General features: G+C 44.3%; 1 protein-coding gene across 1 annotated transcript; it reads right to left on the minus strand.

Annotated features, from left to right (window-relative positions):
• Positions 1–13: 13 nt before the first annotated feature.
• Positions 14–27,993, minus strand: RAVER2 (ribonucleoprotein, PTB binding 2; the record flags this gene model as incomplete). The annotated part of the gene is made up of 14 exons (XM_083867223.1): positions 14–218; positions 2,995–3,108; positions 3,615–3,704; positions 4,757–4,902; positions 5,235–5,346; positions 7,231–7,439; positions 8,461–8,572; positions 8,799–8,903; positions 11,517–11,599; positions 12,451–12,577; positions 13,823–14,014; positions 17,158–17,627; positions 18,535–18,601; positions 27,829–27,993. 14 exons carry the CDS (start codon positions 27,991–27,993, stop codon positions 111–113), a joined length of 2,100 nt encoding a protein of 699 aa, XP_083723349.1. The 3' UTR covers positions 14–110.
• Between the last annotated feature and the right edge of the window lie 4 nt (positions 27,994–27,997).

Here is a 27,997-nt window from a genome sequence, read left to right on the forward strand (position 1 = left end):
TGGCTGGCTCCTGTCGGGACACTCACCCCACGCAGAAAGAATTCCTTGTCTGAAGTTAAGGCAGCAATAAATACAGAGGGCTGGGATTCCCGGCTGCCCCCGGGGATGGATCAGTACACGCGTTTCTTCTTCAGCGACGACTCCGAGTAACGCGGGAACTCCGCGGGGCCGGGCTCGGGGGAGGACAGCAGGAACGAGGAGCTGCGCTTCGGGGCCACCTGCGGGGGACAGGGACAAGGGACACACAGATCCGGGATCAGAGTGCCCGGGGAAGGGATGGCAAAGAGACTGCAAAGGTTTGTGCCTTTTTTTTCCCTAAAAAAAAAATCCCAGCTGATAAAAGGATCACACCTGTGGATGGATGGATGGATGATGGAGGGATGGATGGAGTGGAGGGAAGGGAAAGGAGATGGAAAGAAGGAAAGGAGAAAAAAAGGAAGGGAAAGGAAGAGAAAGGAAAGGAAAGGAAAGGAAAGGAAAGGAAAGGAAAGGAAAGGAAAGGAAAGGAAAGGAAAGGAAAGGAAAGGAAAGGAAAGGAAAGGAAAGGAAAGGAAAGGAAAGGAAAGGAAAGGAAAGGAAAGGAAAGGGAAAGGAAAGGGGAAAGGAAAGGGGAAAGGAAAGGAAAGGAAAGGAAAGGAAAGGAAAGGAAAGGAAAGGAAAGGAAAGGAAAGGAAAGGAAAGGAAAGGAAAGGAAAGGAAAGGAAAGGAAAGGAAAGGAAAGGAAAGGAAAGGAAAGGAAAGGAAAGGAAAGGAAAGGAAAGGGAAAGGAAAGGGGAAAGGAAAGGCAGAAGGAAAGGAGAAAGGTAAAGGAGAAAGGCAAAGTCCATCCCTCTGTCCCTGTCTGGACACTGAGTCAGCCCCCCAAGTTCCACAGGCCTGACCACTCCCACAGGAAAACCTTCAGGAGAGCTGGGAAAAAAAATTTCCCAGGTTTTCTAGTATTGTTTTAAGATTTTTTTTGACATTAACATTCCCAAGTTCATGGTGTCCCTCCAGAGGGGTCAAGGACTTGCTCTAGTACCTGGATCCATGACAATGCCTTGGGAATGCCTCAGATTTTGGCAATTCCTGTGGTGGCTGGGCCAGGAGGCCTCACTGCACAGCACATGGATAAAATGCAGTGGGAGAATGGCTTTGGTGTTGTCCTGCAGCTGCTACAGACGTTTCCAGCCCTCAGGATGAGGCACCTTTCACTCCTCCTGGAGAGCTGAAGGGCTTGAACAGTCCTGGCCCAGCTCCCACAGCAAGGCAGGGGGTGAAAGATGAATTTTCCAGCTGTGCCAGAGCGGGTCTGTGCAGGATCTCAGGAGGGAGGGATGGATGGAGCTGCAATGGATCTTTAACTGGAATTTCAGCCCTGGCACACTCAGCCCTGAGGGGCCCAGACTGGGGTTTGTGTGAGGCCACAGCTGCTCTAAGGCTGCCCCAAGAGCTCCCTGAGTTCACCTTCCCTTTCCCAGCAGCTCTCCAAGCACCCTGTGCTGTTCACACTCACAGCTCAAACTGCTCCTGCTCAGGCCAATTTCACCCTGGGGGCACCTTCATCAGAAACATGAAATTGTCTGAGGGAAATTCTCCCCCTGTCCTCTCTCCTGCAGTTCTGGAAGCCATGGGGATGTCACTGTGTGCTGTGTCCCCCCAGCAGGTCCTGAGCTTCACACAAATCCCCCAACCTGCTCCTCCTGAGCCTCGGAAACACCAGGATTAAACAAAAAAACCAAAACACAAAAAAAAAAGGATTCAAAGGAGCTGCAGGGTCCCTGCAAGCACAACCACACACTGAACTGGCAGAGCCTCCAGAGCAGCCTCTTCACTGAGATTTATCTGCAATTCCAGCAGTTTGGAGCAAACTGTGCTGCTGTGCCTGTGCCAAGGGACTGAGTGTGCTCCTCCTGCCTTTTATGGCTCCTGGCATTAACACCACCACCACCCCAGGAACCTCTCTGGAGAGAAACTGGGAGGTGCTGCTGGGCTCAAACTCCTCACTCTCTCCTTCTGCTGCCATTCCACCACTTCCAGCCATGTCAGAGCTGTTGGGGATCTGAAAACTCAAAATTTTTCATGTCCCAGGCTTTGGCCATCTCCACCCCAAACCATGGCTCAGACAGCTCTGGCCAGGAATTGATGGAGTTAAAAGGAATGCACTGCCTTCAAAATCTTCAAAAAAAATTAGGAATCTCATCATTAAATCCCACAGGATTTAATGCTGTGATGGAAGGACCAGGCACCTCAGCTCAACCATCTATAAAAAAATGGGATTTACCTACAGCACAGGGACAGAATTCCTCAGCAGTTCTAAAAACTAACCATAAACTGGCCCTCACTGTTTCCAAAGCATTCCCAGCCCATTTATTGATGAGAACTCAGTGTCCACTGCAGCACCAGCACGGGAAGCTTTGCTCAGTGAGTCTGAGCTGCAGCTGACACCTGTTGTAATTCTAAATAAAAGTCATTTTATCTGCCAGGATCCAGAGAAGGGGCTGGTGGTACCTGGATCCCAAGACCAGGTAAACCTGCAGATGCTCCAGGAACTGTTTTAGAAACACACCCACAAAAAATTTGTATATTTTACAAATCAGGCAAGGAAAAAATCTTTAGATTTATCCTGGTTTGTTTTTGTTGTTTTTTTTTTTTAATTTGCTTTCCAGGACATTTTGTGCTGTTCTTTCCACTTCAGAGATTCTATCCTAGAGCAAACTATCTGCAAGTCCAGCAAACACTAATTTAAATCCAGTGTGAACCTCCTCCTCCTCCTCTCTTCCTACTTAATTTGCCTCCTTCCAGCCCTTTTTGAACACTCACATCTCTCCAAGCAGCTCCCAAAAACCCAGCCCTGCTCTGCCCGTGGGTTTTGGGGCACTGAGAGGAGCTCTGGAGCTGCCCCAGCCTCTCCTGACATTCCCAGGAATTGTGTGGAGCAGGGATGAAGAGGGAAAGCTCCACTCGGGGGCAGCACCGGCCAGGGAAGGAGCCTCTCTCTGCTCCTCCTCTCACCTGCTTTAAGGCATTTGCTGGAGGAGGCTGCAGGCCCTGCTGGGCTCCACTCAAAAGGGCAGGAACCACCTGCAGGCAGCTGCTGTAGTCTGGGAAAGATCCACCCGTAGATTCCTGAACCCACAACAGGATCCATGAAATAGAAGGATAAAAGGTTTAATAATTCTTTTCTTTGCTTTTTGTGATGAGCTCTCAGCAGGTATGGAAATACCTGAGTGACAAGAGGTGCCATTCACAGCAGCTCAGGTGTGCAGCAATTCCTGGAGCAAAATGTGGCATTTGGATGATGGTTTAGTTTGTGTAATTCCTTTAAAAAGTGTTTTTCTCCTTAGTCACAAAATCCTCAGCTTGGGCAAGAAAAAAGCCCTTCAAATGCTGGGAAATTCAGCACTGGGTGGGAAGATTTGAATCCACTCCTGAGCATTCCAGGTGAGTTTGGAAGGTGGGATTTTAGAGAGGGATATTTTGGGGGTGACTCCAGGGCTGCAGTGTCCCCATGCAGTGCCCTCACCCCGCACTCTGCAGCCCCTCATTCCTGTGCCAACACACAAAGCAGGTGTCCAAAAGCTGATGGCAGCAACAGCCAGTGGAGACAGCAAGAAAATGAAATTATTTCTCACCTCAGAGGCTTCATTCTCCAAGGCATCCACTCTGGCCTGGGCAGAGTGATGTGCCTGAGCATAATGCTGGTACCACTGCTGGACAGCCTCCTACAGGGGAGCAGAAACTCTCTCCCATCTCAGCCCACAATCCTCACAGCCCACAGCTCTCCAAAAAGCTTTTTAAAGAGCTAAAACTCTTCAGCACCAGTGGTGAAGCTCTAATCAAATATTTAAAATTATGGGAAGTGCTTAAAACATACAAGAGGCACCTGTGGGCTGGAAGTGAAGCAGGAACAATAATTCCTGTTCTGGGAACACCTCCAGGGTTGGGGCAGCCACAGCTCCTCTGAGCATTCCCACCCTCCTCCAGGGAACAATTCCTAATTCCCAAAATCCCATCCAGCCCTGCCCTGTGGCAGTGGGAAGCCATTCCCTGTGTCCTGTCCCTCCAGGCTTTGTCCCTATTCCTTTTCCAGCTCTCCTGGAGCCCCTTTAGGATGTGACCCAAGAGGTGTCTGATCCCTGGGAAAGCTCCCTGTTCCCCCTCACCCCTCTGGCCATTGGAGGTTCCCAATCCCAACCCTCTCCATCCTCAGGAGTTTGGGGGCTCCCAGATGTCCCTGCCAGCAGCCCAGGAGAGGCTCTGTCTCCTCACTAAGGCACCTCTCAGATTTATCTGTGCAGTCAGAGTTTCCTCCAGACTCGGGATGGTTAATGGAAATATGGGAATGTTCTTTCCCAGAGGCTGCAGGCCCTGGCCAGGCTGTGATCAGCACATGGGGAAGATGGGGAGCACATCCTGTGCACTGACAGCAGCTGGCAAACATCCCCCAGCTCTGCAGGCAGAGCTCTCCTCCCTGGGATCCAGCCAAAGGTCAAGACTTAAAAACTTCAAGAGAAAAACTCCTGGTTCTGAAGGCAGACAAAAGCCAAGGCAGAGGTGGGGAGAAGTCATTTTTTAGTGAGTGCCCAAAGTTCAGACTCTCAAGAGGCAATTTTTTCAAGGGCTGTGATTTCAGCAGGGAATGTTCTCTGTGCTAAACCTGCTCTGAACACTGAAAAAGATAAAATGGCAGTGGGGAGGCTGGGGAAAAACACCCAGAGAAAAGAAGGAGCAGCTCTGGGACAATCCCAGAGGCTCCAGGCTGTGCAATTCCTACCTGTGGGTATTCCCCAGGCTGCTGGGAATAACTGAAGTAATTTTCCATTGCATGTTGTGATGCAGTTCCCTGAGACACAGCAGCATCCAGGACATTGTTGGGAAGGCTGGTCTGCTGTGGAGGACTGGAGGCTTTGCTGGCAATTGCTGCTGGGAACACAAAGAACACAAATAAACACCTGCATCATAAAACCCACACAAATCAAGTTCTATTCCAGGATTAAAATTGAAATTTTACACCTTTTCACATTAGGCTGTGCCCCAAATTCATCAGTGCTACAAATAATTGAAAAGCTTCTTTATGAGCCTCTGAAAATTCAACCATCAGCATAAATTATCTTGCAATTTTAAGACACACTGTGAGATTTCCTTAATGATAAATGCTGTGGTCACTGGGTTTATCAGGCTAAAACAGGATAAATATTTGCCATGCTCTGGCTGTGGGAATTTGCAATGAAATCCATGAAATGTTTGCTCACCTGGCAGACAGATACCAGGCAGAACACTTGCCAAATTCAAGTAGGGGTTGGTGCTCAGCCGAATTTCTTTTGGGGGTTCCCCAAGCAGAGAAGTCTGTTTTTTCAAGGGAGTCTGAAAAAAAAGGGCAGTTTGCATTAAAATCATATAAAATTGAGCAGAAATAACATTAAGTGGCCCAGCAGGGCCTTGGAAAAAGCTTAGCCCTATGAAAATCAACTTCTGAAATGAAACTTTTGAAGTCAAATTCTTCAGAAGTTCCATTTTATTTCATCAATGTGGACACATTGCCTGCAGTTTTTTCTATCAAACAATTTTTGTAGGAATGTTTCTCTTCAGACTGTAAGTTCCTAAAGGATATTACAAAACAAACAAACAAAAAAACCCCCTTTTATATGCAAGTGAAGGAATAATAATCATTAGGACAATTCCAGATGCAGGGAGTGAACATTAAGTGCACAGCCAAGACAAAAATCAACTCTTTTTCACTTGGAGACACAAGGAAATAAAGGCCAAATGTTAGGAAAATCATGAATTAAGCACATGTTTCCCCAAAAAAAAAGTCTAAGTACTGATGTATATTATAAAAAAAGGTAAATTTTGTTCAGGGCAGAAAAAAAATTCTGAAATAATTAAACCACTTAAGTGGTTTAATCATCCTCTCATACTTCACCTTCAAGAGAATAGATAATATTTAAAATACTGATAATTAAAAGGGGAAAATTTACATACACACACAACAAGCATCTCGAAACCCAAAGAGCCCCTCACCAGTACCAGAACTGCTCCTGATTGATCCCAAAATTCAATGTTTGGCCTTTAAAGGAGCCACTGGCCCTGAGATGGATTTCACCATCAGCCACATGGCAAAGGGCCCTGCAGCACTGGGGAGCCTCCTTTGTTCACTGAGCTGGACCACCAAGGAGCTCCATTGTTCTCCCAGCAGCCACAAGGCAGTGACCTTAGCAGGGATCCAGGATGCTCCTGGAGGAGGCAAATCTTACACCACAGACACACGAGTGGGTAAAATGAGGAGGAGGAGGGAGGAAGGAAGGAAAGAGAGGCAGAAGAGAGAAAAAGAAGAAGAAAAGAAAAAGGAGAAGAAGAAAATAGAAGAAGAAAAGAGGGAGGAAAAGAAAATAGAAGAAGAAAAGAGGGAAGGAAAGGGGGAAGGAAAGGGGGAAGGAAAGGGGGAAGGAAAGGGGGAAGGAAAGGGGGAAGGAAAGGGGGAAGGAAAGGGGGAAGGAAAGGGGGAAGAAAAGGGGGAAGAAAAGGGGGAAGAAAAGGGGGAAGAAAAGGGGGAAGAAAAGGGGGAAGAAAAGGGGGAAGAAAAGGGGGAAGAAAAGGGGGAAGAAAAGGGGGAAGAAAAGGGGGAAGAAAAGGGGGAAGAAAAGGGGGAAGAAAAGGGGGAAGAAAAGGGGGAAGAAAAGGGGGAAGAAAAGGGGGAAGAAAAGGGGGAAGAAAAGGGGGAAGAAAAGGGGGAAGAAAAGGGGGAAGAAAAGGGGGAAGAAAAGGGAGGAGGAGGAAGAGGAGGAGGAAGAAAAGAAGCAGAGGAGAAGCAGAGGAGAAGAAGACGAGAAGAAGACGAGAAGAAGACGAGAAGAAGACGAGAAGAAGAGAAGAAGAAGAGAAGAAGAAAAGAAGAAGAGAAGAAGAAGAAGAAGAAGAGAAGAAGAGAAGAAGAGAAGAAGAGAAGAAGAGAAGAAGAGAAGAAGAGAAGAAGAGAAGAAGAGAAGAAGAGAAGAAGAGAAGAAGAAGAGAAGAAGAAGAGAAGAAGAAGAGAAGAAGAAGAGAAGAAGAAGAGAAGAAGAAGAGAAGAAGAAGAGAAGAAGAAGAAGAAGAGGAGAATAAGAAGAGAAGAAGGGAGCAGGAACAAAAAGGAGTGAAAAGGAGCGAAGTGAAAAGGAGAAAACAGAAGAGGAGCAAAGTGAAAAGGAGCGAAGTGAAAAGGAGAGAACAGAGGATGAGGGCAGGACGCAGTGCCCGCAGAGGCCTTACCCCCAGGGCGGAGTCGCAGCCCCGCAGCGGGGCGGGCGGTGCTTTGCAGGCGGCGCGCAGGGCCCCGGGCAGGCTGGGCAGCCCCGCGGGGAAGGGCTGAGCCCCGGGCAGCGCCTCGCCCTTGTCCGCAGCGCCGGCCGCGGGGACGGGCTGTCCCACGATGTGCTGGCCCGGGAAGAACGGCAGCATGCCCATCCCTGCCGCCGCTGCTGCTGGAAGGGGAGCCGGGTTAGATGCTGCAGCCAGCCAGAAATGGAGAAACTTGGCTCTTAGAAGGGGTTTGTTACACAGGGTTTGGTGGTGGGGTTAATGAGGGAGGAGAACGATTCTGCCTCTACTTCACTGGTTTTTAACAAAATTCCTTTGTTATTTTTCCGTCCCACAGGCAAACGAGTCAACTTCAAGCTGATTCAATAAAACTGTGACTTTTCTAAACATTCCCTGTGATAACTTACTTAGTGTTTCCTGTCCTTTTCAAAAAAAACATCTGGGAACAACATCCTGGAGGATGCTGGATGGGAACACTGGGGGAAACCCCACCTCAGCTGGCATCAAGAAAAGCTGGAAACTGTTCTCCAAAATGAAAATCTGGATATTCTGAGGAATTTCTGGACACCTTCCACTGTCCCAGGCTGCTCCAACCTGGCCTTGGACACTTCCAGGGATCCAGGGGCAGCCACAGCTTCTCCCCACCCTCCCAGCCAGGAATTCCTTCTCAATATCCCATCTAAATCTCCACTTTTTCAGTTTATAGCCATTCCCTGTGTCCTGTCCCTCCATTCCCTGTCCCCAGTCCCTCTCCAGCTCTCCTGGAGCCCCTTCAGCCACTGGAATTGGCTCTGAGCTCTCCCTGGAGCTTTTCTTTTCCAGTATTCAACTGATCTTTCCTCATAAATATTTTGGGCATCAGTGGCCCAGAAATTTGCATTCCAAATCGACATCTGTCACAGACTGGTTGTTAAAAGTCATTTCTTAATAAAATGAAGAGCAAATTTGTGGTGCCTCTTAAGCAGCTCACATTTACCTGCTCTGAGAAATCCCATAAAATGTCACCTCTAAATAAAGCATATTATAAGTGTACAAAAAAAAAAAAAAAAAAAAAAAAAAGGCAGTAACTGAGCCAGCAGAGGATTTAACAGCCTGTTTTTGTGACACAGGGAGAAAATCAGGTGCACAAGGTGAAGCTGGGCAATTTTTCAGTGCTTTGGGATGAAATAAAATGTCATTTACACTTGAGAGCTTCTCCTCGTGCTGCCAGGCCTGAGTTCACTGCTGGCATCACCCCTATGCCCAGCACTGTCTGCAGGAGCATTGTTGGAGGTTCTCCCAGCAAACCTGGTTTCTAAAAGGAAGAAGAGAAAACTGTATAAATGATTCAAATAATCTGCTCAGGGCTGTTTTTTTACCAACTCCCACCATTCTTGACCTTTTCAACTCCACTAAACTGGTCAAGGAGCACAGAACCACGAGTGGGTTGGGAGGGAACTTAAACTCGTGGGGATCTGGTGATAAAAATGATTTATTTTAGGAATTCTAAGAGAGAGTCAGAGGTGCAGGGAAGGCCTTACACTGTTTGCCTGCAGGTTTTCCATCTTCAGGAGCTGCTGCTGGGGCAGGGGCAGGTGAGCAGGGCTCTGCAGCAGCAGGCTGGAGGTGCTCCCCAGGATTGAGCTCTGAAAAAACATTAAAACAATTAATCAGGGACAACAGAGCAGCCTTGAAAAACATTTTCACACAATATTGTTTGCAAAAAAAAAATTAAGATTCTGAGTTAAGACAGCAAAGGAAAATAAAAATTTCCTCCACAGGACTGATTTTGCTTCAGAGAAATATCCAGATATGTTTCATCTACATGAAATCCCACCCCAGAGCCATTAAAACCTGACAAATCACAGTGCCTGCACACTGGCAAGTCCATAAAATATTCACACTCTTCATTCAAAATATTCTGGATCAGTTTGCCACCAGAACTGAGCCACTGAATTAATAACTTTGGGGCCACTCTCTGCAGACTCTGCCACTGGTATATTGAACATTAGGAGCTCTGGCCAGCACTGAGGCTTAAAATAAACTTTAAAAGACATCCTGATTTATGCTGCAGGCCTGGAAGTGTCTGGCAGCAACATCTGCCAGTAAAATATAGGTTGTTCTATAGGGTGTTGTACAAAAATAAATATATAGGACACTGTGATCATGCCAACTACACCTATTATTATTATTTCTTTTTTTTTTTTTTAATCACCAAACTCAGGGAATTAAGACTGCAAAATACCTCCCAAATATTTCCAAGCTGAGTCTCTGGGTTGGTTAAATTCACTAGGGGAAAAAACCTTTATAACTAAAATATCATCTCCTGGACTCAGAAATCTGCTTTTCCAAACAAAGATGTGCCATATCTAGATTAGTTATGGATCTATTTGAATTGTCTCAGTGATTTCCAGGAGAAATGATGCAGGGCTGGCTCTTGTCACCAGTGCCAGGGGCTGCTCCTTCTGAACTTGGCTCCAGCAACAAAGCAAAGTGGTTTCATTGCAAAACTTTCAGAAATTAGAGAGTGGAAAAATCAGTTTGGTGAGAATCCTCAGAGGAAAGGCTCTGGATTAATCAAGATTTAATAAACTGATGGATGGCTGAGGAAAACATCCCTGAGAAAGCTGGAAATGCATTATTTTGGCTGAGGATAGTTTATAATTAAGAGAAATTAGCTGAAAATCAGGCTACCTCAAGTCAAAAAATTCCTGGGTGAATAACCTTCAAATCCTGCCTGTTGAATCCTTTTTAAAGAATTATTTTAAAATATTTATTCTCATTCTGTGGCTTTACAAAGCCCTGAATAGAAAAGAGAAACCCAAGACATGCAGGGAGTTCAATCAGCAGGACTAGGGAGGTGTTTCAGTGACAACACTGAATTTCAAGACATTAAAAACAAAACAGTGACTTGATTCTCTGCCTTTAGAGAATCCCCCAGAATAAATCACCCCAAAAGAGAAAAATGTGACTTATAGAAGAAATTTGGATCATCAAATCCTTCTAAAATTCAGGTTTGGAGCTCATTAAATGACAGGAAGCTCCCAGGAAGAGAATGAGACTTTTTAAGTCTCTGGACAGAGAAAATATGGAATTATTTTGGCTGCAGCTCTCCCAAGCCAAAAAACCACTGGAAAAACCTTTTTGGATCATCATCAATCCCACTGTTAATTGTGGAAAACATCCCTGGCTCCAGCTGTGAGCACCAAACACTTCCAAGGAAGCAAAGGCTGAAGAGAGAGCAGCAGGAACTTAAACAGACCAAATGAAAAAAATAATTTAAATTAAAAAAAAAATCAAAGAATGATGTATTTTTTAATATATGGGTAAAAGCAGCTAATTTTATTAAAATAATTTAATTATTAATTTGAATAAATTAAGCAGCATTTATTTAAAATTATATACATTCACCTACCAGTTTTTTAGAGAAAAAAATAGAAAAGCTCAATCTACAAACATAATGAATATTTCTGCATTTTAGTTGGGTCTTTTTTTTTTTTAGTTCTCTTAGCCTTTGTTTGCCAAAAGAACTGCAGAAATAATTGATGCTGAAGGGGATTTTGTTTTTCAAATGGGAATTTCTGAGACATCAAAAAAAGTGAGGCCAAGTGATCAACTCCAGTCCCTTGTAGGTATTTGTGTAAATCCCTACCATGAACATTAAATTCAATTTTTGGCTCCTGGCAAGAGCTGGAGAAATCCCTGAGAGCAGCTGAGCTCAAGGCAGAAATTCTGCTCGTGGAGGTGCATTTTCTCCTTCTCGATTTCTAACACAAACTCATCCCAAAAGATCCTTCCCATCATCTCTCAGGAATTGTGGAATTCCATCAGAACCTCAAGGGGTTTATGAGTAAAAAAGAACATTTTCAAATCGCTATTTTTTATGGCACTTTTGGGTCTCCCTGAAAGCTTGAAAATGAAGGTGAAGGTGCTGAAATCGTTGGTTTTAATCAGATAAATCCATAAAGGGGTGTGGATGAGCTGCTCCAAAGGAAAAGGATGTGCCAGGCTCCTTTAAAGAGGTTTTTTTACTGCCAGTAATGACAAAATTTTGTTTACATTGGCAGGTTTTAAGTCAAAAATTTAGATAAAATAATTCTATTTTGGACAGTCAGCACTGCCTGCTCTCCCATCTCAGAACTCTCCTTAGAGCTCTAACAAGAACATTTGATTTCAGCTGTAATTCCTTAAAACTTCAGGATTTCTCATGTTAAAATCTTCCCAAATACCTCTTTTGATTTTTTTTTTTTTCCACATACCTGATGAACTTTATTCAACTGCAAAAAAGGTGACCCAACTGCTGAATTGATGAGGTGAGGTAAACCTGCAGATGCTCCAAGAACTGCTCAAGAAACACACAGAAAAAAAATATAAAAATTAGTGTATTTTACAAATTAGGCAAGTAAAAATTTTTAGAATTATCTTGTATTTTTTAAATTTGCTTTCCAGGATGTTTTTAATTGTACAAAAGGTCATTATAAGGGAATGACAGAGTGGTTTAGGTTGGGAGAGGTTGTGAAACCTTTTGATGTAAAATCACCACAATGTGAGAACTCAAAAGTCCCCTCCACACCTGAGAATTTCACTCTTGAGCTGATTCCAGCTCTCAGCTTTATCTGAAGTGTTTTAAATTCAGATTTAACTCAAGTGTTTCTGCCCTGAAGTGGTCACTTCACACTCCATTTCTGGGTTTCTCTGTCCCCACACTCTCAGCTCTGCCCAGCTGATCTCCTCCTCACCTGGTTCTTGTTCTGAGCCCTTTCACCATTTGAAATGTGATTAATTAGAGGTTTCTGTTTATTCACATCCTAATTAGAACACAGCAATGACTCTGCACAGCTGTGGCAGCAGCCAAAAGGAGAAAGATTTACATTTGCAACAGGAGAAAGGCTGCAAAATTCAGATCTAGAATCAGATTTAAGCTTAGCAAAGTCTTGCAAAAAAGATATTTCTTTCTAAACTCATTTCTAATATGAATATTCAGAGCCCACAGAGTTCACACAAGGATATCTGTAGAAACACAAGAGTACAGCAAAGCACCTTTTGCTTTCAGAAAATGGGAAATTATCTGCACAAACACACTGAAACAGTGTCTGGACAGATTTTAAACATCATTTCTACTTAATTACTTTGTAAAAGTCCCTGCAGCACTAAGAAGAAGGTTGAATTTTGCATTATTTCAGAACAACTTACCAGGTTTAACAGCGTGGCCACGCAGCTGGGGCTGCAGCAGCATCTGTAGCATGGCTGGATTATTAAAACTTTTCATGATCTGCACTGGATTTGGCTCGGGAAGCAAACCTTTCCTATTGTTCCTCATCTCCAAAGAAGAGAAAAAAAAAAGTGTTAGAAGGAGGAGAAAGCGATGAATACATTTAAATCCCTCAAACTCCAATGGCAACATACACATTTCATCTGCCACAGAAAAATAACATTTCCTTCCCTGTTTCCTGCCTTTTTTTCCCCTCATATGAAACACCTTAACAAACCATTCCAACGAAATTTCAAGCACATTTATTTTTTTCTCCTTTAAACCCAGTTTTATATCAGTACAGGAGAGTAAGAATTGTTGCCATGAGCACCAGATCTCGTAACAGACTCCTCATCTCTGGCTGAAGTGAGGGAACTCTTCTGCCTCTCCATGTAACACTGATCACATCCAATTTCTTAGGAAATCATTTGATAAGACCTGTGGGTGTAAAAAGCTTTCTTCTACCTCCAGCATGAAATGAACCTATTTCTCCTGCCTTGAAATTTATCTTAAAGCTGACAAATCCTTGCCTCTCTGTTTTAAACCAAGTTTCAGCTCATCCAGTGACTCATTCCCAGTCACTTTTGTTTTGAGCTGGAATGATTTCTCTTACAGGAGATTACATTGACTAAAATCCTAGAGCTATGTGGGTGTAGCTTTGTGATATTTTATGGATATATTTTATCTTTTTCCTGGCCATCTTTGCCTAGGAGAGAGTCTGAACTGGACTGATTATACAGAAATCCAGAATGGTTTGGGTTGGTTAAAGCCCATCCAGCTCCACTCTTTACCATGGACAGGGAATCTTCCACTATCCCAAGGTTGCTCCAAGCCCTGTCCAGCCTGGCTTTGCTAAAACCAAAATGCCTCTAATGCCTGGCTCCTTCTCCATGGGCAGGGAATTTCCCACTATGCTCCAAGCCCTGTCCAGCCTGGTTTTGCTAAACCCAAAATGCTCCCCAAGCCTGGCTCCTTCTCCATGGGCAGGGAATCTTCCATTTTGCCAAGGTTGCTCCAGCCCTGTCCAGCCTGGTTTTGCTAAACCCAAAATGCTCCCCAAGCCTGGCTCCTTCTCATGGGCAGGAAATCTCCCATTATCCCAGAGCTGCTCCAAGCCCTGTCCAGCCTGGCTTTGCTAAACCCAAAATGCTCCCCAAGCCTGGCTCCTTCTTGTAGGCAGGGAATCTTCCACTATGCTCCAAGCCCTGTCCAGCCTGGCTTTGCTAAACCCAAAATGCTCCCCAAGCCTGGCTCCTTTTCCTCGCCAGCTCAGGCGTGACGATCTCATCCCCAAGGGGTTTCCAGGGATCTCACCATCCTCTGTGCTGCTATCAGAGCTGCCAAGGTGCTCCTGCCAGGTGCTCCAGGGGCACAGAAGGACACCTGGACCCTCCTGCCGTTGATGGTGGCCCCGTCCATGGCTCCTCTCACGCTCTCCGCCTGCTCCGCGCTCTCGTACTCCACCACGGCGAAGTCGCCGCTGCCGCCGTCCTCGTCCTGGGCAAACTGCAACAACAACAACAGCTCCCAGTGTTGCCTTCATTTTTCAGCCTTCTGATCTTTTCATGTTTTTTTACTGGAGCTTTTTCATGCTTGTAACAAAAACAAAGTCTGATATTTTGTAAATAACACATTCCTTCTGCAGGGAAGGACAAAGTGATGGATTTCTAAGTTGACCACTGGGGTCAGAGAGGTGTCACTCTCGTCCCCCAATCCCTGATCAAATTCCAAACCCAATTTAAAACTCAAATCATAATAAACTTTCTCTTTCTCACTTCTCAACTAAATGAGTAAGTGTAGTTCTTTCATGTTCTCTAGCAACACCCAGCACTCCATGGAAAACTGGGGATTCCAGCAGCTGCCCTGCAATATTGGCATCTGCTTCTTCAAGATCTTGCACAGCTGACACAACTCAAGGTTAATATTTCCCCACAAACCACGAAGTTTCTTCCTGAAAATGCTGGAAATAAATTGGATGTCACATCTTCATCTATTTGCTTATCACCTCAGGATTATCTCTTCATGGTTATCTGCTCATTCCTTCCATTACCTCTTCCATTCCCACCTTCACTTCCACCTCACCTCAGGGAGAACCTCGGCTATAAAATGAATTTAACAACAACAGAGGAGGAATGAGAAGCGAACTGTAAATACAGTTTTGATTTTGCAGGATAATTATAAACTCGTCCTTCTTCATTGTTTTCCAGCCTGCAATAATCAAAGTGTTGTTCATCAGGGTAGCAGGACAGCTGGTGAAACATGCAACAATGCAAATTCCACCAATGTCTGGTGCCTTTTGGGAGCCTGTGAAGGCTGTGGCCGTGGGGAATGCCAAGAGAAGATGCCAGACTGATCAATCAAGCAGACTGGAAAAGGCCTTACATGGCAAAAGCTGCCCTGGCCTTTGTGTGCAGACTTTGAGAGAGAATGAGCAGATTTAAATCAAACAAAAAAACAGGCTGAGAAGGGAGGGATGAAGCTTAGGCAAAAAAATCTCCAGTCCTCAAATGAATGGGAGTGATAAACTGATACCAGCTCTGGTGCGGAAGAGACAAAACCTCCTCCAGATTGCGTTGGATAAAAAACAAACTCAGCCTCACAAACTTCTCCTGACAATTGAAATATAAATTTTTCCTCCAAAGATCAGATCAAAGGTCAGATCTTTAATGGCACTGCTCCAGCCTGGCTCTGGAGAACACATATTTCCTATATAAATCCATTTCTTTTTTATTTTTATACCAGTTTAGGTGCACTGGCAAAGAGCTTGTGGAAAGAAGAGTTTGAAGCTATGGAATATCTGTATTTTAGTTTCAGCTAAAATAAAACAGTTAAAAATTCCCTTAACATATCTCAAGTGCAGCCACCAATATTCTTGCAAAGGATTTGCAAGATTTTGAATTTTTGAATTGAAAAATTTGAATTTTTCAGCTTCCCAAGTAAACAAGTACTGAAAAAAAGCTCTTTATTCCTATCCAGATAAGAGTGGAGACCTTTTAGTGACAATTTAAAGTTGACAGAAGAAAAGAATGAGATTTTCTGGTCCATTTTCTTGGGTCTTTCTCCTCCTCCTTTCTTTGTCCTCAATTTTCAGGTCATCTCACTCATAACCCCATAATTAATTAGCATTCATTTTCTTCCCCTTTTCACCTGTTAAATCTGAATTATTTGTTTTCCTACCTCCACCCTCCTGTGTTTTATAGGAACAGGAATATTTACTGACCTAATGCAGACAAACACTCTCCTCGCCCACACCCAAGATTTATTATGATTTTAAAAAGGTAAAAAGCCAAATTTTGAGTGCACAGCAGAGCTCTGACAGTGAACAAACCACCTTTCCCCAAGAAGTCTGTTATTCTTTGAAGCTCAGAAATTCTAAAGGATGGGGAAAAATTGTTGGAGGAGCTGATAACAGCCCCCGGATTATTTGACAGCTGGAAAGAAAAAGAAAAAAAAAAAAAAAAAAGCCCTGAAGGAAAAGACTTTAAAGGATCAATCTGTTGAGCTAATTAAACAAAGATTGAGCAGGAGACTTGAGTGCAGCATTTAATACCTTCTTACAGGAAGAAAATAATGGGGAGCAAGAGCTCCTTAATTGAGGCATCAGTAAGGCAGACACATTCCCAGGGTCGTGATCAAAATAACCAGGAGTGGGAATTTTCTGGGATGAGTTAATTCCAATCTATTTATCTCCTGGTGGATTTGGATCAAGGAAGTTTAAGGATTTAGTTTGGCCAAATACAAATTGCTGGGGTTGGAAAAGAGAGGCCTGCAGGTCCTTCTGCTCCACATGCTGGGAATCTCTGGGTGCTCATTCCTGAGCAGATCCAAGAGACTTCAGGGGGAAAAAAATAAAAAAAACCAACCCTGTGAATGAAATCTGTGTGGTTACAAGGAAAGATTTCCTTTTCCTGCCTGTTTATGATGATCTGTCTGTGCCACATTTGTGATCTCATCATAAATATTTATTTATTTGTGATCTCATCTCACAAGCCACGAGGGTGAGAAGGAAACTTCTGCACTACAAAGGTAAAGATTCACCTCTCTGTGCTTCCCAGCTTTCCAAAAGATGTGTCACTTCTATCCCTGACAATACCCAACAACCCAAACCTGCATCTTCCACACTTAGGGAAAAACATGTTAAATATTAATATATTAACCATATTATGTATTTTGCATCATCTGAATTGTGGTATTCACGCACTCTGGCTTTCTTTGAGCAACAAAACCTTCAGCAATGTCTACTTTAAAAGCTCTCAAAACCAAAATTATTTTCAGTAAATGGTGTAAGGGGATGTCTTCCAAAACCCAAATTAATTTCATTAAATGATGTACAGGGATGTCTTTCAAAATCCGAATTATTTTTAGTAAATGATGTAAGGGGATGTCTTTCAAAACCCAATTATTTTCAGTAAATGATATAAGGAGATGTCTTTCAAACATTTTGCTGGCATTTCACTGGAGTGATGTCCTGCAGAATTCCCAGACAGCAGGAATCACACCCAGAGCAGCTCAGCATCACCACTCCCATCACTGTGCAGATGCACAGCCCAGTGATTATAGCAAAAATCAAACTGGGAGACAACAAGAATGAAGTGAGGCAAAGCTGCAATCCCAACCTTGCTTTTCCCTCAGTCAGAAACCCAACATACCTGGCAGAAGACAGGTTTGTACTTCAGGGAGAAGGCCTGGATCAGCTCCTTGGAGTCAGCGCAGTCTTTTTGTAATTTCTCCACACAAAGGCACTTGGAGTGAATGAGGTTTGTGGTGAGCTGGTTCACATCCATCCACTGTGCAAACAGAGTGCTCTCCTCCAGCTGCTTGCCCAGGAGCTCCAGCCTGGCCTTGGCAGCAGAGTCCTTCTTCATGTATTCCACGAATCCATAGCCCTTGGAATGGCCGGTGAGCTCGCTGTAGACCAGGAAACACCTCTCCACGTTGCCATAGGCACGAACCAGTTCCTCAAACTCCTCGATGCTGAGGGAAAGGGGCAGGTTGGTGATGCAGAGCAGAGCATCCGTGGGCTGGAGCTGCACGGAGATCTCCTTGCCACGCAGGGAATGCTGGTGGAATCTCCTGATGGCGCTCTGGGCCTGCTCCCCGTTTAACAGGGTGACAAATGCTGCAAGAGAGGAGCAGTGGGGACATCACCTACCCCACACCTCTCCCTCCCTCTGAGACTACAGGTGACAGCTGCAGATTTACCCCAAACACACAACAAATAGATTTATTACATCTATATATATAACATCTAAAATCTGGGATTATCGATTGAACATTGTGAGCAATTAACTCCAAAAGTGATTATGTTGTGATGGACACAACTTCACTACTTGGAACCCAACCCAATTTTGTATCTGGGGAACAAAATAAAATATTCTACTAGCAGACTGTTATTTACTAAATTAAATTTTCCACTGAAGTCAACATATCACAGATACTGTGGGATCTCTTTAATTTGACAATATCCCCAAGTTCTCACTTTGGGGTTAACAGATCTTTTTTTGGGGTTTTCAGCCCATAAAGCATTTCACACAATGCCCAAACTGGATGAGGGTGGAAAGGACCTCTTGTCCAACCTGTTCCTCAAGCAGGGTCACCCAGATGGGTCCCCAGGATCCCAAGGGATGGAGATTTCACAACCTCTCTGGACAACCTACAGCAGTGCTGGGTGACCCTCAGAGGGCAAAAGTGTTTCCTGTTGTGAGCAAACTGCAAATGCATCTGGAGCTGGGCAGGTTTCCCTCCCAGGCACGTGTGGTTTGTCCCAAGAGAGGCCTCAGGACCAGTTTCCAAAGGAATTCAGCCAGCTGGGGTCAGCTTTGTCCCAAAAGGACTCAATGAACTCCTGAGAGAGACCAGAGGGAACCAAAAAGCTTTTGATCAACACCAGAAAGTTTCCAGTTTTCACTGACTTCAGTGGAAGGTGACAAAAAAGGCACCAGACAAGCTGTGACAGTCCCTGACTTCACACACAGCACATGATGTTCCTCACAGAATTGAAATAAATGAAATTTTGAAGTTCTCACCTGTTCGTTTATTCCTGTCCACGTAACAATATTTGATTTCATAATCCTTAAACAAGTCGTGGATTTCCTGCAGGGGAGAAACACAAGTAACATCATGTAAATAAGTCACCCAACCAAACAAGTGTATAAATTCATCCTCCTTTCAAACAAACCCAAAAACTCCCCCAACAAACAGAAAATTTCACCATAGAAACACTTGGTAAGTATTTGTTTTTAAAGGAGTTGGTTCCAGTGCTGCAGCAATGTTTTTATCTCACGTACAAAACTGGCTGGCTGAATTTGATTAATTTACTTTTCATTCTCTGGGGTCACGTAAACACAAAAGGGCGTCCTGTAACTGCCTTTTGATAAAGACAAATAACATCACAGCTCATTAAATAGCAAAACCCTCTCCATTGCTCTGAAACACAACTGGCATAGCTAAAATACCACATGGACAAGGAACACTGGCAGCATCACGTCACCAAATGTTACTGAGGGCATAATGCTGTCCCAAAAACCCAACAGTTGCTTTTAGTTTCCTGCTCAAGTTCACTTTAATCGATTTTCACTCTTAATAATGGATATTATTTCACCCAGCAGATAACTGTGGCCAGAGCACCCCCTGGGAAGTATCTTCTATCAATTACTGCACAGCTGCTCAACAGAGAATCAACCCCAGGAGTGTTATTTGCTCCCAGTAATTAATGGGAAGAGAGGAGGGGTGGGGAAGAGCAAGTCTAAGAGGAGTTTGCTGCAGCTATTCCTAAAAATCCAAGGTGAATATGCCCCAAAAACCCCACAAATTATTGTCAGTTCAGTGGTGAGAAAGCAGAGATGAGCATTCACCACCGCAAGGAAAAACCAGGAGTAATAATAACCTGGATATTTACATTATTTTAGCTGGATAAATCCCATACATGAGAGTGCAAGATGATTTTTGCAAGCAAAATAATCAACCAGCCTTGTCTGCAAGTTTAATTGCAGCTGAATGTAGTTGCCAGTTTGGTAATTCAATCTGTGGAGCCTAAAGGTTAATTGGGTTCTCTGGGAGGGGGATCAGTGCACACCTTTTAGTCAAGAGAGCACCAATCTCTGGTTTCACTATTTAACAGCTGTCAAACGCTGCATTAATAAAATATGGCAGCTTTTCTCCAGCCACCACCAGTCCTCTGATAAGGTGTGATAAGGATGGGGTTTCTGAAATGCAAGATATGCCCAAAATTCAAGCCAGGTAGAAGATGTGAGTCAGGACACCTCTCAAACAAGAATTAGGTGGTTCATTCTCAGATGTGAGAGACTGAAATGATAATTTCTGTACAGTTCTGGCAGCTCAGCTGTGCTGTGCCACTGAAAACTCCAAAAAATTTTGTTTCTGTCCCACCCAGAAAAAGAGGGACGTATTTGCCCTTTTTGATTTCCTGTATTATTTTACAAGAACAACACTGGAAGTTTTCTATGATGATTAGGTAGCAGGAAATAGGATTTCAAACAGCTCTGAACACTCTTTTGAAAGTCATCTGTGCATCAGATGATTCCACATGATCTCCCAGTAACTGCCTGAAACTTGGAGAGGGAAAAACAGCCCCCAACTGAACAACTCTTTGGGAGATAATAATGAGATCTCATCTAAAAAATGATGAGAATATAAATTTTAAATAAAACCTGATTGAAGCACAGAAATCTGGTAAATATTTTTTTAACACCAACTTCCACAGGTGGTTGAAAAACATTGCCAGGTGTGTGCAAAAAGGATTATTTCAGAAAGGTTCTGGTGTTCTTGGTAGGGCTGAAACCTTCACCTGTGGAACTGGGGCTGTTTCAGTGAAAGCATTTCTCACATAAACACAATTTGTGAGGATTTACAAAGATAAAACACACTGACAACTGTAGGAAAACGTGTCCTCTCAATGAAACAGCTGGAAACATCTGGGATTTCTCTGCTTGCCAAGCCAGGTACTTCTCTAAACTTCACCTCCAACATGTCCCAGCACTCAGGTCTGGTGGAAAAGAAGGAACAGCTCCCAGTGTGATGTTGTTCCCAGTTTCACTCCCCACAGCTCAGGGCAGAAGTGTCAGGGAAAGCTCTCCAGGAATGGGCCAGGAGGGAATGTTTGCTCTGGAGGAGAAGGAGGTCAGCCAAGTCAGGTAGATCCTGGCCTGGGATGGTGTTAACTCGTGAGGAATGTAAGCACAGGGATGTTTCCCTGAGAACGGCACAAACAAACAGGGGAGGCTTGTTCCCACTCCCAGCAGAGAGGGAGCAGACCCTGAGCACTGCTCCCAGCTGGAGTAAAGCAGGAGTAAACTCTGAGTGGTGGCACAGCTGAGCAGTGGCTGCCAAGCCACGGTGCCACCACCTTGTCCATGCTGAACATTCCAGTGGCAAAACTGCTCCTCCTGAAGGGCTTTTCCTTCATTAATAAATCAATTAATCTGCTAATCTACAAAAACTGACTGACAACTCCCACAGGAATCTTCAGTTAACTCCATCCTATTAAACCTCCTATAAACAACAGCAATATTTACCAACACGCTGAAGGCTCGAGTGTCACACATTGGGCAAAGTAGATTTTGACAATAAAAATATTAAATAGTTCTGTCTGGTCCCTTCCAACCCAAACCATTCCAGGATTTTGTGCTCTTGGAATTGAAATATAACCAATAAAGCACAGCTACTCTACAGCCTCTTAAAGCTTTAAAAGCAGATAATCTTGTCATCAGTACAAATTAAATTAAATTACAATTTAACTAGGAAATAATCGGTCATACATAAAAATCAGCACAAAAAGCAAAATCAAATATAATAAAGCGAGTTTAAGACAAATCACTCTTTAGCCTTTAAAAAAGGTATCATTTACTATTGTAAATGCAGTCTTGAAATACTTCAGTTCTCTCTTGGGGAGAAAAATGGCAATCTGAGTTTTCAGCATTTATTATCAATCTGAGACAGAAAGAATTCCTCAGAGAGGATCTTTTTTGTTTAGTACCTGCATTGTTTTAAACACAAATGAGGCAGGGACACATTCACAAGCACATTTATCAAATTAGTAAAGCTCAATGGTTTATTTCTAATAAAAGCAGCTTTTCCTGTCCAGATTCCCAAAGTACAAGGGAAAAAATATCCAAGAAATTCTCAGTACTCACCTGGAACAACACATAAAATAAATATAATAATGTATATAAAGCCTACAGCACATCAAACTCAAGCACTCTTCTCTTTCTAGATGTAAAACCAGACTTGATATTAAATATAATAATTGTGTTATTCTGGCAAGAGAATATTTAACAGTTCTAAGGGTGCCTGGCCAGATTTCTGCAGTGAGCTTTAGGGAAGTCTCCAATATAAACACTCTCCAAGCCTGGTCCATAACTTGGCTCTCAGTGAGCAGCTGAAGGCTTGAACTTCACAAGAATATCCTTGAAATGGGAATCAATTAAATTTAAAGTAGTTACTTGGCTAACTCAGAAGTTTTAAATCATCTCACAGCTGAAAAAGGTTTTGTTCCATTTGTGCAGGGAGCACAGGAGAAAGAGAAGTTCTCAGAGAAAAAAAAAAAAAAAAAAAAAAGTTGTTATATCATTTTTAAATCATTTTTTACATCATTACAAAATGATATAATGGGGTGTTCATCTGATTCAGATTTTGGACTGCTAAATATCTGAGTTCATGACATGACACACGGGTTTCACTGCAGATATTAAACAAATAATAAGTAGTAAATTAAAGAATATTGACACAGTTTAAATAATGTGTTACTCAAGGGGAAAACCCAAAGCTCTGCTGGAGAGCAAGTGCAGCACTCAGCACCAACAAGAGAGTCACTAAAAACCCAGAAAGGACTGATGCAAATTTTAACCAAAGTGCAATTTTAACCATCTCCTGATCAGAGAGAGAGAGGAAGGCCTCAAAATGTCATTAATTGGTGGATAAATTCCCCCTAAGAAGCAACATTTCAGCAGACTGGGCTCACCACACCTGTTCCTTCCCAATTTCCAAGTGGTTTTCAGGGCTGAGTTAAAGGAAGTTCTCAGAGGAGCAAAGCTGGAGGATCAAGTGTGAGACCTGCCCAGGACAGGGAGCACTGAGGTGAGTCCCAAAGCTCCTGCTCAGCTCATTCCCTCTTCATTTCCACAATCCCAAACTAGGAAACCTGAAATGGGTTCAAGTTTTGTCATTCCAGGCCATAAACTGCTTTTTGGGGCAAACCTTTGTGTTTGGGGATCAATTCTCACTTTTGTAAGATCAGAGCTCAAAAATATCTTTAGTGAGAAAATGTGAAGACAGCAAAACAACAATTTCTCAGTGGAATAAAAACTTTTTCCTCTCATCTTCCAGAGACTTTTGGGAGGGTTGGTAAGAGGATCTTTATGGGACTGGAAATCAATTCCATCATCCTGGGTATACTGGGTGCTGTGAGAACAAAATGAAAGAGGGAAAAGACACAGAAAGAGGTAACTTGAGAGAGTGAGAGCTCAAAGCAAAAGAAAAGTAATAAAGAAAAATTTTAAAGTGTCTGAAGGCACGAGAGCTGCTCCCTCTCCACAATGTGCCTTTCATGTTCAGGCAGTGTGACAGAGGAGTAATGAAAACACAAAGTCCTTTCTACTTAAAGGTCTGGCCTCCAACAGACTGGAGAGAGAACTTCCTCAAATCATCACACCTCATTAGAGGCTTCCCATCAAACAAGGAAAAATTAGGGCTAATCCAGGGAGAAAGGGGAAAAAAAAATACCACAACCCCACCAGAAACAGCACCAGGCTAAGGAGTGATTTGGCTTTTTGAGCAGGGACACACAGCAGAAAAAAATAAAAAAAATACTGAATGGGTCTGTCAGGTTCCAAAATACCAAATAAATGCCTGTCCCAGGTGGACTGGACCAGGTTTGTATCAACACCTCAGTGTTTCACTGTTCCCTGGGTTCTGTCCCAGGCCAGGAGAACTACGGGGTGTTAAAATAATTAACCAACCCTACATTAAAGCAGAGCATCCCCTCCATCAGGTTTATTTTGTAGAATTGTGACATGGTGGCACTTAGGGATAATCAACCCAAAAATGGTTGGGAGCAGGTGCATTTTCCACAGCACCTTCTCTGCCAAGAGGGGAAGCAAAAAGCCAACAGCTCTTGCTTGGCACAGAACACTGGAGATTTGGCTACAAATCTCAAGAATGGTGAGCAAAAAAAAAAAAGATAAAATAACCCAAGGTCTAATCTTTGCGGCAGGAACTCCATGGGATAGGAACTGGTGGAAACCAAAATCAATTATTCCAATCCAATGGGGTAATTACAGAAAAAAAAAAAAAAAAAAAGTAAATGGTAATTAGCACTTTCCTGGTTTGGGATGTGCCAGAATTAATTTTGTTCTCACTGGTTCCGTGCTGTGTTTTGACTTTAGGATGAGACTAATGTTGGGATGTTTCAGTTCTTGCTCTGAGCTAAGAAGTTTCCAGTTTCCCATGCACAGGTGTTTGGAATTCCAGGAGGGAGCAGAGCCAGGACAGGCAAAGGGATGCTCCACACCACACAATGTCCAGCACATAAACTGGGAGCAGCTGGCATCACTCAGGGGTGCTCAGCAACTCCACTGGGCATCACTTGTTTCTCCTGGCTTTAATTCCTTCTTATTACAATTAATAATAGTATTATTAGTCTTATATTGATTTTAGATATGTTTTATTTTGCTTCAATAATTAAACTGTTCTTAACTCCCAAACTTTATTTATTTTTCCCCTGATTCTGCTCAGGACCAGAGAAGGGAAGGAGGGAAGGAGGGAAGGAGGGAAGGAGGGAAGGAGGGAAGAAGGGAAGAAGTGGCTGTGTGGTGCTTATTTATTTGCTGGCTGAGGTAAAACCAACACAAACTCCAAATAAAACCTCCTGTTTAGTGAGGTACAACTTCACTTCCATTCTGGTCACCCTGAAGTTCTGGGCATTTCTCTAGCAGAAAAGGAGAGAGGAAAGTGGTATTTCCTTCCCTCCCTCTGCTCAGAGCAGTCCTCCTCCTCCAGAGCACTGGGAACAGTTTTAGGATTGCTCCAAAGCCCTTCTGGTTGCAATTTTTGCTCTCACATCATCCCACGGGCTGTGCTCCTTGCTGCTGGGATGGATGGTGGCTCAGGGCTGGTGGCTCAGGGAGATGCACACACCACAAGGCAACCCAAGAGATCCCCTGCCAAGCAGTGATCAGGATAAAAGGAATCACCACAACCAGGCTCACTTTTATGTCTCTTGCCTGCAGCCTCTCCCTGCAAACATCAGTGTGACCACAGCACCACATCAGAGGCCATTAATGCAAACAAGAACAGGCTCAGGATCTGCTGCTCTTCAGGACTGACACTGAGGGGACCATCCCACAGCACTGCCCTGCCCTAATGAAGCCATAAAATGAAAAAATCACTTTTCTAAGAGCACAGAACACTTCCCCACTCTGGTGAGAACTGGAACTGGAGGAGTGTGATCTGCCAAGGCTGCAGGAGCACAGTGGATCTCTGCTCCAAGCACAGGGAAGCTCCATGGTGAATTCTGCCTTTAAGGCACAGTCACTGCTTCAGGCATCAAAGATCTGAATATTTAGAGAGGTCAGCAACAGCCTGTGGCATTTCTAGGTTATTATCACACCTCATCTTTGATATTGAGCTGGAGGAATCCCCTGAGGATGAATTTGTGGCAACTCTGGAAGAGTTCAATATCAACCAACCTGCCAACTAAACAGCAAATGGAGACTTTTCCTTCAAAAACAGTGAGGATGTAAATTGTTTACCACAGATCCACCACAAAAAAATCCTTTCTCCGTGGCTGTAGTGAGAGATTTGCCTGAAGAAACATTGATCCTGCAGACATCTATTTGCATCTCTGTTTAGTTTCTAAGGCTGCAAACCTGTTTCTGGTTGAGAAACTTCATGGCCAAGGGATATTTTTTTCTGTGCCCTCAGGAGTAATTTATTTTTTAAATTTAGTTTAACACAGGTGGGGCTCCAAAGGTAATTGAAGATTACAAGTACAATAATAAAGTTAATATGTAGCTACAACTGGCAGAGAAATTACATTCATTACGTAACTTCATATTACAAAATTAAGTTTTTCCCTACTTTTCTGACAAAACTGAGTGTCCCCACCAATCCCTCTATCTGCAGAACACTCAATTTTCACTTCAAAACTATTTTTGGTAAATCTTGGCCTCGCTCTTCAGTTAACAACAAATGGCAGCAAAGCCAACAGCCCAACTCAGCTGAGAGATGAATAGTTACATTTATGAAAACCTATTCTGGGAGACTTGGCTGCATTTCAGTGATGTTCATCTCCCTCTTGACAGGGAATAAAACTGGCCAGGTCAGAGATGGTTTATCTGATTTGACTTGGCTCACCAATCACTCCAAGGAGAAAACATGAGACAAACCCATGTTTAGCACTGGTGGTAACTGGCAACAAGAAATGTTAAATTTCATATAATTTTGGAAAGTACTTGACAGCCAAATACACAAGTAGATTTAACATGCCTGACCACAAACATGCTTGTTTCCAAAACTGTTCCAGGATTGAAACTTTCTATATCTTCTATATCTTATTCTATATCTTCTTTCTATATATTCTTCTATTTATTACCACCACCTCATCGATGGTAGCTCATCAATGTTAAAAATCAAAATGACGGTTTGTAAAGTGCATTTTAGGATCTGTACATGGTGTTCAGGGCAACATTAGAACCCAAAATAGAGGAGAAAAAGGCATCTAAGTGCTGCTTTTAAGCCATCAAAATCAAAAGGCAAAATTCTAGAGAAGTGGCTGCCCAACTTGACCTTAATGTTGATATTTCCCTGTGGGACACGCTGAGCAACCAAAGCCAAACCTGAGAGGCTCCACAGAGGTGAATTCCCACATTGGGAATTGATAAAACACCTTCACTGGGAATGAAGGACACAAGTGGAAGTGGCAGAGAGTTAAAACACCTTCAGTGAGAACGAGAGACACAAGTGGAAGTGGCAGAGAGTTAAAACACCTTCAGCTGGAGCGAGGGACTCAAGTGGAAGTGGCAGAGAGTTAAAACACCTTCAGCTGGAGCGAGGGACACAAGTGGAAGTGGCAGAGAGTTAAAACACCTTCAGCTGGAGCGAGGGACACAAGTGGAAGTGGCAGAGAGTTCTCCTGTCCTGGCCAGCCACAGGAGCATCTGGTGACACACCAGCAAAGCCCTCTCTGTCAACACCGACACTTCACGAAGAGAGCAAGATTAGCAGCCTTCACCACGCCCTGAGCTCGCTATCGATCTTGCATGAAGCCGCTGGAAACAGAGGTGCCTGAAGCGCCCTAAACAAAGCTGTCACCTCTCTAAACTTTTAACCTGCTGGAGACTCATCGAGAGGCACGGCGGAGGCGAGAACAAAACAGGCAGAACAGTGCGTTGGCCAGCTGGGCGTTTGGAGCTCGGGTTACAGCGAGGGCTCCCAAAGAGCCTCTCCAAAATGAATAGTGCCTTTTTTTTCCTGGAGTTATGCAGGAATTGAGAGTCTACACGCGCTGCTCTTACCCGCAGGTACTAAAAACCACCTGTGCTTTAGAAAGGGGGGGGGAAGGCGGATGAGGAGCAGAGCAGAACAAAAGCTGCAGTTACTTCTTCTTTTTTTTTTCTTCTTTTTGTGTTTGGAGCCGGCAAAGTGACTGTGCAGCTAAAATCACCTCAGCATCTGACTCACAGCGCTTCAGGTTGAAGAGTTCAGCGATCATCTCCCCTACCAACAGCAGCAATTTGAGCGGAATTTTCCTAAACCACCAGTCAAGACTGCGGAAAATCGCTTTTCCCCTTTCTCTAACGTCTGGCTCACCTCGCAATAAAAACAAACACCAAAAAAAAAAAAAAAAAAAAAAAAAAAAAAAAAAAAGGCAGTCTGGAAAGCTTTTTTTTTCGCGCATATTTCTCACGGAAAAGCGGCTGTAGTTGCTGCAGGGTGCCTTTACCTGTGTGCGCACACAGGTGCCGCCTCCCCGGCCGCGCTCCCGTTACCCGCTCCCCCCGCACCGAGCCCGGCCTCGCTCCCTCCGCCCCGGCCCGCGACCCCCGAGCGTTCCCCGGCCGTTCCCCGGCGGTTCCCCGGGCTGCCAGCCCGGCGTGGAGCCGCGGACGGGTTTTCCGGAGCTCTCCGCAGGTAACAAAGCCGCCTCACACAGCCAGGAGCCGTGCGGGGAGGGAAAGCAGCGCCCCGCCACCGCTGAGCCCCATGAGGGTCCCGCCGCCGGCCCCCGCCTGAGGCGCGGGCGGGGAGCGCGCCACGCCGGGCTGCTGCGGGCAGCAAGCGAGAAACGCCCGGCGGGGCCGTACCTGGCTGCTGCTCTCGGCCGGCAGGTTCCGCAGCAGGATCTTGCGGCGGTTGCCCAGCTCGCGGCGGGTGCTCGCCAGCCGCCGGGCCACCTCCTCGGCGCTCAGCGGCGGCGGCGGCGGCTCCTCCGCGGGCAGCGCCGCGCCGCGCTCGGCTCCCGCCGCCATCTTG

Source organism: Zosterops lateralis, assembly GCF_965231275.1.
Source record: "Zosterops lateralis genome assembly, chromosome: 9".
NCBI classification, from domain to species: Eukaryota; Metazoa; Chordata; class Aves; order Passeriformes; family Zosteropidae; genus Zosterops; species Zosterops lateralis.